Source organism: Coturnix japonica, chromosome 1 (genome assembly GCF_001577835.2).
Source record: "Coturnix japonica isolate 7356 chromosome 1, Coturnix japonica 2.1, whole genome shotgun sequence".
NCBI classification, from domain to species: Eukaryota; Metazoa; Chordata; class Aves; order Galliformes; family Phasianidae; genus Coturnix; species Coturnix japonica.
In genome coordinates, this window is record NC_029516.1 from 78,586,718 (window position 1) to 78,600,867 (window position 14,150).

Sequence of the window (14,150 nt, forward strand, 5' to 3'; positions counted from 1 at the left end):
ACTGCTGACACACACACACACAAAAATGGAACTGGGATAAGCTCATCTTCCAAAAACTAAAGTTTTTCAAGAACAACATTATGATTCCAAGTAATTTCCATACATGAATTAACTATTTCCATTCTTTAAATAAATGTGCTTTCCTACCTGGATAAGCTTGTATTCTGTTGCTGTTTAGAAGACATACATCCAAAGACTAATTTACAGTTTACATCTACAACAGAAAACATGAAATATCATACTCTCTAAGTACTTTCACAAGAAATAAAGGGAAATGATCACCTCAACAAATCGAAGAAAAATGTGGTTCTTAAAGAATATTCCCTACTGTTCATCTGTATCTGAAGACAGAAGAAAAGTGACCTACTAAAGCATTTCTAAAAGACAGTCTTAAATTGTTGAAGAAAATGTAACTCAGGAATGAGGTAAGATAGACTGTGCCTGCAGAAAGTACCCACTGAAGATTGTCATCTTGCCCTAGTATAGAACTTACTGAAACTGTTTCCTTATTCCATTCAACAGCACTTAAAATCACCAAAGCCTTGATTATAAGTGCTGCAAGAGTGTAAAAGCAGAAATAAACAAAGTGCAGGTGCCACAAAATGAGGTTCAGTCAAATAAATTTCTCCTTTTCTGAAGTTTGGAAAATTGACGTGGGGCAATGCAGTTAAAACAGCGTAATTGATCTGACTCCACTAAAACAGTCTCTTTGCTAAGAAAGCACACTCCAAGAAAAAACCTTGGGACCCTGCCAAATCTTTCTCATGTATTTGTTGTAGATCTATGAACCTTTCCTGAGAATTTATTCCTGAAATAAAGTTTTTAAAGCAGTACAATGCAATAGTAAGCACAGCAATGACAACAGAGCAGTAAGGTCCCAGGTTGCAGCAAGGGAGGGCTTGCTCAAATGCAACAGCCGTGGGCACAGAAATAAAGAAAAGAAGCTGCTTACCTTCAGAAGGCCTCAGGGACACAGAGATCACCAGGTAAGATAGCCTTGTCTCCACTGCCAACCCCCAAAAGAGGTCTGAGAAGGGGTGGATCCAGGTTCCACCCCTTTTGGCTACTCAGGTGCACTTGCATGCACCTGAGCTCCCCTGGCTTTGCCCTGCCTTCCTTCCAGGTGCTCTGTCACTGTTTCAGCACTTCCACTACAAGCAGGTATTTCTTCAGAACATGTATTTATTGAGAATATATAGAACGTCAGGTAGAATTTTGAAAGGACATAGAGGAATATAACTACCTAGCTTAAGTTTATTTCGGGCATTTCATATTAACATGTCTGCATAAAAGGAAGGGGACAGAATTCAGCAGATGCTGAGTTTGTTAAGGTCTTAGTACTAGTAGATTAAGAATCAAGACTAAAATCAAAACTGAATCATAAAAGTTTATCAGCAGATTAAAAGATAACATTATAATATTATAAATACTGCTAACCATGTAATTCAAACAAATTTATAGAAAGGAAATCTGGTTCCTTGCAACACCTGATAAAGCCCAAGAATTATGAAGGGCACTGTAAGAAGAAGGCTGGAATTAGTTCCTGAAGATTTATGTTACAGGGAAGAATAAATCAGCATTAATTGAGTATTACAGTAAGATTCCTATCTAATAAGGATTTCTTCCTTAAAATACTTAAGTTGTATTAATACTTCTGTGAGTTTTGAGAAAACAAGCAAGCCACAAACAAAAACTAGAAAACAAAGCCATTTTCTCTGTATGCCATGAAGGTTCCTTGGTGAGTTTTGATCGAGGCGTCGTCTAACGGATTGCTAGGATTTCTGTCCTTCCCATCGGTGTAGCTTAGCTTTCTGGATACCCTATATAAAATAATTGTTTAGAACAAAGAAAGTTACACAAAGATACCGTAATTGATGACTACTTAACAAAATGAAACAAACAAATCACTAAAGCGAGATATATGAAGACCATGACTGCGAACAGCAGTGGGACTCCTTGCAGCCTTCCTATGAGTGTTCAGCTGAAGGGGAAACTTTTAAACATCTGTTTTAAATGAATTTGGTTTACGCTGATGAATAAGTTATAAGTTGAATATAGTTACAGGACAGTGTTAGCATATTTTCTTTTCAGAAATATCTTTTTCATAACCAGTTTCTAGATAAAGGTAGCCAAATTCTGAATGGGAAGTGAATATTCCTTTCCTTTCCACAACCATTCATTGCAATGTTTTGCCATCTGTTTAGGTATAAAAATTCTGAGGGCTACAAAGCCATTAAAGAGCTTCACTACTGGGATGTTTGTTACAACCACAGAAGGCTGAGAATCTCCCACCACAGGCCTAAGGAATCTTGCCACTTTTCAGACTGTTTAGCTACAAATCAGCAAATGTGCAGTTGTGTAATTAATGAATGAAAAAATAGATTCTAATGCAGATGGCTTCACAGCACTCTGACATTCTCATTTCCTATGCTTTCCGAAACTTCTCTATTTGCATTTGGTAACAAAAGAAAACCCTTCTTCTTCTGAACAATTACTAATCACTAAATAACAAACCGTCTTTCCAATAATGTTCTCCATACAAATTGTTTAAAAGTATATTCAGGCTTCCTTTGAAACTTTAATTTCCATACTGTCAGAAAAATTTTCTATCAGCTGTTGGATCATCTCAAGCATGGTGAAAGTATTTATTACCTTCGAGTCCATGAAGGCAGCAAATTTTGTGGTGCCAAATGGAACCTCGTGGCAAAAGATTTAGAATTATTTTATAAAACGAAGCAAAACTATTGGAGAACTTCTAATGCTTTTTAATTCTGCTGCCTATCAAATTGGCTTGTAATTAAAAACCCATGAGATCAGAAACCTGAGAAACCTTCAAAAGTCATATTTCCTATGGAAAGTAGATGTCATAGGTGAGTAACCAAGATGCTGGAAGAAGTTTTCTTGTTCAAGAGAAAACTGTTATCACTAATAAGGACAGTCTATTTGAATGATAATACACTGCACTCTCCAGAAGTTAAGGATCTGAAAAGACTTGTTAGCACAAGCTCACAGCCCTGAGTCAAAACAATTCTGTACTTACATCACAGCTGAAATAATAAGTACCCCTATAATGAACACAAAATGAAGTACTAACGTAGCTGTTCAATTAGGCAATCTTGTTTTCATTAACAATCTGTGTCACCTTCCGGCTAGTTTTGTCAACAGACACTTGCCTTCCTGTGTTCAAATCTACAGGTTTGATTCATTTGGGCTCTCTCAAGTATTCATGCCCATTTTCATTTTAGAAGTACTAATTTAAGCAAAAACCTCCATACCAATAACATAAAAGTAAAACAGCAAGAATTTCAGACATTTCTTTTCTCCAAAGGAACTTACTTTTGGGGGTGTTTCAGTGCATTCTGAGGGCTGCTGTAATTTGGTATTGCCCTGGGAGAACTACAGCAGACATGTGCATACTCCGATTCTGGTGATGAAAAATAATATTTTTTTTTAATATTATAAGGATAAGAACTATGCAGGGTAACACAAACACTGCAGTACACAGTTAAAATACTAATCCGGTAGTTATATATAAATATATAAACATATAAATATTTTATATATATATATATGTATATAAACTTCAATCAGCAAGTTTCCTTATGGAAGTATTCTAATGAAAAAGGTTGTGACAAAATTCAGTTTCAAAATCATGCTATACCTCATACTTGTAAGTCTCAAATACATACAAGAATAAGCAATTTGAAAAACTTGCTTACCAAGACTATTAGAAATAAAAGCAGAAAAAACAGATGATAGCAGGGGGAGAAAAAATGGCAAAAAACAAAGGGTAAAGTGTGAGTTAGAATTCGAGGAAAGTAAAATTAGACAGATGGGAACAATCAAACTCTTTGTAAGAATTATGCATCAGTAATGAAAATGCAACAAGGCAAAACAAACAAACAAACAAAAGAAATACACAAAAAACCAACCCCAAAATCCAATGCGAACAATCCATTTCTTTTACCATTTTCTCCTTGTTTAGTAGTTGACAATATTTCATGAGATTTTCCACAGCATTTCCCCCTACACTTTGATTAGTTATTTGATGACCAAAGATCAATAAAAACAAAGTATGGAAAATCAATATTGGTGATTTTTACTAAGCTAGGAAAAAACGTTCAGCTTGTGTTACAAACATGCTTTAACTAAAATCAGACTATTAGAAGAAAACTATAAAATTAGTATCTAGATTCTTAAAGTAATGCAGCTTTTCACTTTGGAGTTTGAATAAAATTCTCTTGTTCTGAATCACCAAAATTTGCCTTCTTCAGATCAGTAATTAAATTCACCTACACAAGTAACAACAGCCATGCAACAGTGCAAGTGCAGATTTTTGCATAGCTGAATAATCCAAACAAAAGCATTTGGTTATTCAAATGGTTATTAGTAAACCATCGATTTTCTGCTGAACATTTACACACAAAGTAAAAACAACCACCAATACAGAAAAAAACTGCTGTAGTACAAAAGTATTGAAAGCAATACTTCAGTAGGAAAACCCCTACAGAAAAACTTCTTAAGCTGCTGCCAACATGCAAATCAAGGACATCCTTTTCTACTCAGATTCCTCACTTACTGAAGTAAAACTTAAACATATCCAATTATTACTGAAGAAGAAGGGCTGTCAGCTAGAAATGTGTTTGTAGAGGAAATCCATAGATACAGTCTTTAAAGAAGTGATTGCTTAAGCAGTAATTCATATAGACTCTGAAACTAACCTTTCAAGGAATCATCGGGAATAACAAGAAAAGTTTTATCTGAAGAAGCGTGAAACCCGGAGTCCTGAAAATAAAGCATCAACCTACTACATCAGTGGAAAAAAACTCAAGTTATTTTTTTTTACTATGTGCCTTAGAAGAAACAACAAGGAGCTTGGCAATAAGGTCTTGATTTAAAACAAGTTTGGTAATTCCAGCAGAGCCCAGTAAAGCTTAATTTCATTTTATCTGTGTACACATTAACTAAAATACAACCATTTCAGAAGGATAATACGTTAGTTAGCAAGGTCACTGTCTGAAATGATCTTAACCAGTGACATGGTGTACTAAAACCAGAAAAAAAGGAGGCATGACACAACTTACTAATATTTGTTTAGCAAACAAATCTCCCTAAGTTCACAAAATAACCAAACTAGCCAAATAGTGCTAGAAGGCAGCATGCTGTTGCTAGCCTGAAAACCTGGTGGCGCAGTGGTAGGAATGCCGCGTTGCAACACCGGAGGCCCCCAGGTTCGAATCCCCCCTGTGGCGCAAGTGGTAGAAGTGCTGCTCTGCTACACAGGAGGCTCGAATACTGGGGGTTGGACTCGATGATCTCTACGGTCCCTTCCAACCCGCACCAGACTATTACCTATTACCATTCAGGTCTGGTCTATTTTTGAAGCATTTCTCCAAGTATCAGCAAAACAATCATTTTCACGAGGTATTTAAATACCTGATGATGACAGTTGCGACCGTTAAAAAATCTGGTGCTACTGCGATTGTGTAGGCTAACAAAATCCATGCCAACTGTCTGAAGATCACCGTATTTCTTGTGAGAAATCTGCTGACATTCGGTTGAAAAAAAATGTTCAGGTATATTTTTCAGTCGCTTTACTGGTGAAGAAAGAAGATCATTTTGAAAATTTCCTAGTCTCTTAACTCTGGGAATTGCATATAAAGATCGAATGGGTGAGTTAACAAGAGCATTTACAGTTTCTGACATCTGTATTCCTTCATATTTCCTTAAATTTGAAGCTCTTTGGAAACCAGGAATTTTTGGCACCACCTCAGTAGACAACTGCTGATAAATCTTCTCAAATGCAATGTCATACTGTATATTGGACCTCAAAGAATCACTGAAAGTATTCTTCACGATTCCTCCTTTCTCTTCAAGTTTGTGTGAGCTTGAAGGCAGTTTTGTCAGTGTCAAGGGCTTTTGGCTTCCTCTGGAACACAGTTTGTAGTAGAGTTTCTCAAACGCATCTTCATATTTCTGGGGTGTCTTTGAAGGACTCTGCTTCACAGACAATGAAGAAAATGAGTGTCTGCGTTGGAGACAATTTTGCTTCTCAAAAATTTTTATTTCAGGATTTATGAGCAATGCACCTGATGCAAGATAACAGTCTTTGACTGGTGTCAAAGTGTTACTATCGCTAACAATACTACAAGTAGATGAGCAAAAACCTGATGTATCGTTAGAAGGAAAGTCATTTTTTTGAGTTTTACTTTCTTTGTCCAGATGATGCACCGCTGACCCAGAACTGGCAGATGTTCTAAAAGGTGGTTTCAAAGAATGTTTGTAAGTCAAGTTTCCACTTTTGTTATATTTTGAACTGTTCCATGAGACAGTTGTCTGTAATTGATCTTCTGCTAGAAAAGTCTCTCCTATTCTAGCCAAAGCATTAGGAACAGCAATCAGTTCAGAAAGCCTTTGGTCCTTTCCAGATACCAAATGATAATCAGAACTTGAATCAGAGCAGTCCATTTCCATTTCACTTGTGTCACTGCGTGAAAATGGTACCAGACCAGATGAGTTATTAATAAAACACTGATTATCACAAGGCCTGCTATTCTTGTTTACATTATTTCCAAAAGTTTGATTCTGGATGTCTTCACTACTGCTGCATATGCTGGGTAATGATTTCTTCAATTTGAGTGGTCTGAACTTCTTTATTTTTTCCACGGTGATACTGAGCTTCGGTCTTTTACCATGCCCTCTTTTGTGCCTATGGAGTCTGAACATGTATTTAAATGCTTTTATCCGATTTTCCCTTGTCATAAGCTTTGTCAGCACCTCTACCATTTTAGGATACAAGTCTGCAAGTGTTACGTTACTCCAGGAACAACCTTCATCTGCAGACTGATATTCTTCCAATGTACTATTATAGCAAGTTTCATTCATTTCTTGAAAAGATTGATGCCTGGGTAGTGTTATTACATCTGGTAACATAGGAACATCAGAAAGTTGTAACTGGTGAGGGCTGGAAGAAGAACATTCATTTGCCAATTCTGCTTTATTTCTGCAAGGACTGCTTTTGTTGCCTATTCAAAACAGAAAAAAGCAACAATTAAAACATTTCAGTAACATGACTGAAAAATATAACATACTGAAAATATTGCATATGGTACAGATATTCTCTTATATCATTAAGATTTTTTGCCAGGCTAAATGGATTGTTAACATACCATTGGTTAGAAGAAATTAAAAGATTTTTCCTGATTGCATTGAATCATAGAAGACAGAAATGAGATGTTAGTAGTGAAATACTGCTTTGACTACCAGCACATCCAAAGCCAACCCTTGAATCAAATATAAGCAGTAACAAAATAGTCATGCTTTGATTAAATTGAACATATTTCTGTTGAAGTTTGTAATACTTAATAACCAACATATTTGACCCACACCCAGAAGATATAGTTGTACCTAACAGTCCTCGCGCTGGTGAAGTGCAATGACTTGATGAAGGTGTTAACTGAAAAATGAGCAAGGTAAAAAAGACAAATGAATCCTAAATTCATCCTGGATTTTTTGCATGTTAAATGGAAGACCAACATTTTATTTATGACTCCTCCTCCCTTCCCCTTATTATACTAGGTCCTATACAGTCAAATTATAAAAGGAGGAAAAAGCCTAATTTCAGACTTCACCTATACATAGCATATTTCAATCTTTTTCCCAGATTCGAAAATTTATGTGTGTGTATCTCCATATGTTAACACACACTCATCCACATATAAATTCTGAAGTCATATAAATTTATATGGGTAATCTATGTATCTCTGGCATACCTGGTAAGAAATGGATGTAGCATGTACTGTAAATAAATTCAAAATCTTAGGTTTTTTTTCCCCCTAAAAGCCTCCAACTGAGGCTTTTCAGAAAATCTACTGAAGTGAAAACCAATTCACACATTAGGGTAAAAAGAACCAAGTATAAAATTCAGAAGTCTTTGGATATTGTCTGCTACATTTCTTACAGTCGCTGCCATCAAAGATTTAAGATACTGTGACTTACACAGGCAGCAAGCTGCAGGGAAGTTATATTAAGATACACTATGTTACACATAGCCACAGAATAATTGTGCTTTTCTAATTAGCAAATAACTTTGAACAGAATAGGAGAAATATGTTACCGTAATCCATTTGGGAATTCTTCTTTCATCATCTTGTACTATCACATCTACTTGAACCTGTACTTTCTTTCCCACTTCTGCATCATCTTCATCCAGACTCTTAAGGGAGAAAAAAATAAAAAAGAAATAAAAGGTTAAAACACAAAGATATTATTGACACAGAAAAGCACAATTTCATTGCTTAGTTTTATTTCCATCTAGTGTTATTCAGATGAGGACTTCCAATGAGCATGAAACTTATTTTTTAATGTACCTTTTATGTTAAAAGAAAAAAAAAAAGTCTCAAGAAAGAACTGTATGTCAAAACAGAGAGAAGTGGTTATTTTATTGATCCAAGGACCTACTGACTGAAAAAAAAAGCAACCCCAAGTCCCACCCAACAACAAAACGGAACAAAAACAAAAAACAAACCAACCAAAATCCCTAAAAATCTCATAAAAACCAGCAAAACAATTCCAGTGGTAAGTTACGGACCAATTTGTTGATAAATGGCAGGTGCTTTATAATTAGCAAAAGTACATGTTAATGCCTAGAACTTTTGCTAAATAAATTAGTCAAGTAAATAATTTTCTGGCAACTGTATCTGAGCAAGCAGAACACAGGATCTGAATGGCTTCAGACACAAGATGCACCTTGTACTTTTCTTCATAAGTAGTTTGGGTAGTTCTGGTACCCGTAGTACAGTACAGTTTGGCAAAAAACAGCAGAAGATTCTATTCTGCTTTTGTTACACCAGTCATTATTTCAGTCTTACTTTTAAAAATTATGTTCCCTCTTTATATTAGAGTGTCTGAAAAGAACAACCATATTTAAAAGGTGTTTTTACTTTGTGTTTTGTCTGATTACTCTTTTTGCATACTTACAACAGCTTTTATCAGAGTTGCCTGTTCTGAACATCACATGGTTTTCTCTGGTGTACGAATACTCAAACATCATAATTATTTCAATAAATAATGTCATGGAGAATACAGACTTCTAATTTGCTCTACTGACTATAAACATGCACTAAGATGCACAACGCAGAGTCATCTGCTGATAGCGCATTAACTCTTCAGGCAAATACAAGCTATACAAGTCATTCAAATATTGCTATTAAAAACAAAATTATCCTATTACATTAGACACCAGAAATTTTTACCTGGACGTGAATATCTTCAAATCTTCTTCTCACTATCTCAGCATCACTTTCTTCACCTACAGTTTGATCTTAAACAGTAAATGAAACAGTTTTGCTCAAAATCAAAAATCAAATTCCATGGAAACGTTTTAAACAAATACTGTGTAACACTCACTAAAGAGGTTTCATTGCAGAAAATTGTTTCCTACAATAAAGCTTTACACATATATTACATTTCTATTTCAAGTCCAGTTGAAAAACATGATTTATAGTCTTATAAACAACTTGTGAAGAAATAGAGAAGAGTGAAGATAACTTGTCTGCAGCCAGTTCTTCAAGATATACGCTAACAATTTCAGGAGGTAAAATATATTCAAAGCATTGCTCTGCAAGCGTATTTATACACCATTCCCACTTCCTTCTTGCTACATTTCTAATTATCCCAGCAAAGACAGTAAGGAAACAAATACTGTCACTTTCTTGTGGCATGCTTTTCTCATTTCTTACTATCAAGACAGCCTTAGAATTGCTAAGTGAGACCTGAGAATATTTAAAAACAAGTACAAATGTACAACACAATTTTTTTTTGGATACTCTACTTATTTCATAAGAAGTAGAAAAAATATAGGTTGCAAGGTATTCATTATTTGTCTTGACTTTGTAGAACTTAACTAACAGTGTTGGCATTTTAAGCAGTTTACCTTCAGTCCTTTTACTCCTTACATGACGCTGCAATTAGAAACAGGAAAAAGAAATGTAAGAATAATCTTAGAATAATAAAGTTGCTTCAACTGAAGCCTTTATTTTCTTTATGCACTTCCTAAATAACCAGTCAGTTTACTTCAGCTTCTGCAAGGCCTCTCCAGCAAAGCCATGAATGCACAGTAAAAGTTCGTTTATGTTCTTATGAAGGAGTTCAGGAAACAGAGTAAGAAGTGACTGTATGTATAACATCACAACGTAGCATAATATATAGAAAACATCCCCACAACACTATAAATAGAAAGCAGTTTTCCATCTTTACTAATAGTATATGATCATCTACTTCCATCCATCTTATGTGATAATCTTAACCAATCCGTCCTGAAAGCCTAATTTAAAGTAGTTATTGATTGATGCCTCGTGCACGTATTAATTAGAATCTATTCCTGTAGATATATAGGAAAGAGAAATATTGACTACGTAGTAGGACTATATTATTAGGTACCTTAAATAGTTTTCTGAGCTCCTGGAGTGATAGTTCTCCCCACTGTTTTGGTCCTAGAAATCACAGGAAACATTAATACAAACACAGCATTTCTTAGAATACTATTCATCTGCATTGAATGGTAGTAACAAGATGATAAAATCTGAACAATCTTCAATACAGTGGTTGAAACAGAATTTTATAGGAAAACAAAACAAGAGAACAATGTGATTTCAAGTTAAAATTGAGAAGTTGGTTAAAAAACCACAAAAAATAAACAACCTATCCCACTAGTCTAACAACACTAAGCTAAAACCAAAGAGCATTAACAAAACATCTACTATGGAATGTGCAAAGTAAAAGCACATTAGTTTGTTTTAGCAAGTTTTATTTTGTTCACGCAGACTATATGATATTTGAGGATGCTTAAAGCCATATGAAAGGCTTTACGTAATGAAATCCATAATCACAAACCATGGGCATGGAAGCTACTGAATTAAAACTGTAACCAAGCCTTTCCAAATGAAAGACTGTATATTAGTGCTGTATGTATACGCAGTCTTGACCCTGCCCCCAGCCTTTGGTGAGCACTCATTACAGAGAGCTTGAAGCTGTGGTAGCACTTCATGCCTGTGCTGTTCTCTACAAGAACTGACATGTCAATGACACATTATAATCCACAATTCAGTATGGATAAAGTCCCGCAGAGTATTTCACCTCTCAGTAACCAAGCTACTAAATTACAGGTCTATCCCCTCTCCATAAGTGTTAGTCACTCTGTAACAGATTAACAATTATAATGAAACATACAACCTGGCATGACATGGTATAAATTTATGCTAAGTACTTGAACATTCAGTGAAAAATTAAAGGCAGTACTTTTCTGTTCTATCCTGACATTTGACACTCTAGAAATATGTAACTTTGAGCAGCCTTATGAATACTAAGCAGAGCTGAAACTACAGAACCCAATCATGCCTATCAGCTTCCTGCTACTGCCTCTACTACTTTTAGTCTTCAGCACTTAGATTCTAGCGTTACAAGTCATTCAAATATTAACTGCTGCTTTCCTGTTGTCTAAAACAGAGCATGCAAGGGATTGAAAAAGTGCATGTAAACCGCTCCTCCTAGTACTAATAAGCTCTTAGCAAAGTTCACAGACCAAATGCAGATCCTGAGTAGACAAAAGCCAGAATTTGTTGTAAACTCTTCCATTATGTAACTGCCAGCAGTCTAAATGCACAGCATGTAAATAAAATATTGAAACTGAAAGAAGTTCTTACCATCAGGTGTGTCATAAGTGAGGGTTTCGATGGAAACAAGGAAGTCATCTTCAAAAGGATAATTATACTAAATAAAAACAGAATTAAATATTAGAATAAAATACAGAATCATAAAGCGACTTGGGTTGCAAGGGACATCAGAGATCATCCAGCTCCAGTCCCACTGCTGCAGTTAAGGTTGCTGTCCACTAGATCAACCAGCAGATCAGGCTGATCAGGGCCCCATCCAACCTGCCCTCAAACACCTAAAGGGATACTCAGCCCCTCTGGGCAATTTGTTCCAGCACCTCACCACTCTGAGTGGAACACTTCTCCATGACATCTAACCTAAATCTCCCTTCCTTTCATTTAAAACCACTTCCTTTTGACCTGCTATTACCTACCCATGTAAAAGAGTTGACTTCCCTCCTGAGCCTGCTTTGGCAGGGGGTTGGACTCAATGATCTCTAGAGGTCCCTTCCAACCCCTACAATTCTGTGATTCTGTTTATAAACTCCTAAATACTGGAAGGCCTCAATGAGATTTCCCCAGAGACTTCTCTAAGCTAAAGAACTCCAGTTCCCTCAGCATTTCTTCATAGGAGAACTGCTCCAGCCCTCTGATCAGCTCTAGACTGTCTACAACGCCTCCAGATCTTTTTTTGTGCTGGGGGCTGCAGGCCTGGATGCAGTACTTCAGATAGGGCCTCGCAGGGGCAAAGTAGGGGGTAATGATCCTCTCCTTCTCCCTGCTGGCCATTGCTCTCCTGATGCAGCCTGGGATACAGTTGGTCTTCTGGGCTACAAGAGCACACAGCTGGCTCATAACCAGCTTTTCACCCATTGGGACCCCCAAGTCTTTCACTGCGGGACTGCTCTCAAGGATTTCTTCTCCTGGTCTGATTAAATACAGATAAATGATTAAAAACAACTTTAGATGGAGTTTTGAACATAGTTTACAACATTTTGCTTTGACTGAAGTTGTCAGCGTGTCATTTTATTGGAAGAATAAGAAGCCAGCATTTGGAATTACTATTCCAAGAAAAAAACACATGTATTTTAAGCATGTATATGAGCCATTTAATTTCAATATATAAGCTAGAAACGGAGAAAGCGGGGATTCAAAGAGATCTTAAAGTGGTAAACGCTACAAGGATTCTCCTGTACGTCAGGAATTAGCCACCAAACACAAACATGCAGCTCACAGTGCATGACAACTGGGTGAAGACAGTGGGACAGAAGCTGCCTCGACTTTAAGGCAATCACCCAGCACTATTCCCAGAGCGTGACCCAGATCAGCTGGCCATAAACACACGCATGCCCTGCACCCAAGCTTGCAGTTCCCCGTTCTTTATCGCATAACGGCCGTGAGGTGGAGCCTCCAGAAGGAAGCCGTCAGAGCTCGTGACAGAGCAGCGCGAGGAACCCGCAACCCCCGCCTCAACGCGGCCTGGCAGGCCGGCCGGGACCTACACACCGCCCAGCGCGGTCCTCACCCGTTCCAAGATGCTGAGGATGGACGTCTGGAAGCGGTCTTTGCTCCGCCGCAACCTCCCGTCCAGATCCAACGCCATGACGCGGGGCCGCAAGCGTCCCCACACGACACAGAGCAGCGCAGCCCCTCACGCCCCGCTGCCACCGCCAACGGCCTCCGCTCCTCCCACAGCGATTCAAACTGCGCGCGGCCCGCCCCGCTCCCAACCTGCCATTGGGAGCCGCTCACGTCAATCCAGAGGCCGCAGACTTTTCTCTCTCATTGGTTACTCGGGAAAGTCAGTCCGCCTCAAAACCGGCGGTTGCGAGAATATGGAGCTGTGTGTAGCACCTCCCCGCCCCTCACACAGCTCCGTGCTGTTCTCTCAGGCCCTATCGCTGTCACACAGAGCAGAGCTCAGCGCTGCCCCTCCGCTCCCTGTGAGGAGCTGCAGCCGCCATCAGGCCTCCCCTCAGCTCCTCTGCTCTGTGCTCTCAGCACATCAAGTGCCCTGGAACTGTCCTTTAAAAAAAAAAAAAAAAAATGTTTACCATTTTGCCAAGACATAGTTGCGTTTTTTATAATGGCTTGTAATCTACAGTTGATTTATATTTATTTACTTACTATTTATGAGCTCCGTTGCAGTAAATTTATTTTTGAAACGCCAGAACTAAAGAAACATCAATTTCCTGCTTTATTACTGTTTTGTGGTGAAGAAGTTTCCGCAGCTCAGTAGTTCTGCAGCAAGGATTTACTCCTTTTCTGGAATCAGCAAGACTCCATTTTTCTGTCCCCACTGCATGAACCTCTGTGCTCAGAGGTTAAACCATCTATGTAGTGAGCAATCCAGTCACAAGAGTAGTGAAAAACTGCTTGGGGGCAGAATGAAGAGAAAGGATAAGCATGGTGATTTGAAGCTAGCAAGGTATATTGCACCTCAACGCTTATCACTATCACCTGGAGTCATTCTAGAGATCACCTAACTATATTCTTTAT

The 14,150-nt window shown here is 37.6% G+C and overlaps 1 protein-coding gene across 1 annotated transcript; it reads right to left on the reverse strand.

Annotated features, from left to right (window-relative positions):
* Positions 1–1,164: 1,164 nt before the first annotated feature.
* HJURP (Holliday junction recognition protein) lies at positions 1,165–13,365 on the reverse strand. Its single transcript, XM_015877763.1, has 11 exons — positions 13,177–13,365; positions 11,703–11,769; positions 10,441–10,493; positions 9,935–9,962; positions 9,255–9,322; positions 8,117–8,215; positions 7,408–7,456; positions 5,437–7,025; positions 4,722–4,785; positions 3,337–3,424; positions 1,165–1,820 (listed from the first exon to the last, which is right to left on the reverse strand). The coding sequence occupies exons 1-11, from the start codon at positions 13,252–13,254 to the stop codon at positions 1,694–1,696; spliced, it is 2,310 nt and encodes a 769-aa protein (XP_015733249.1). The 5' UTR covers positions 13,255–13,365; the 3' UTR covers positions 1,165–1,693.
* Positions 13,366–14,150: the final 785 nt, after the last annotated feature.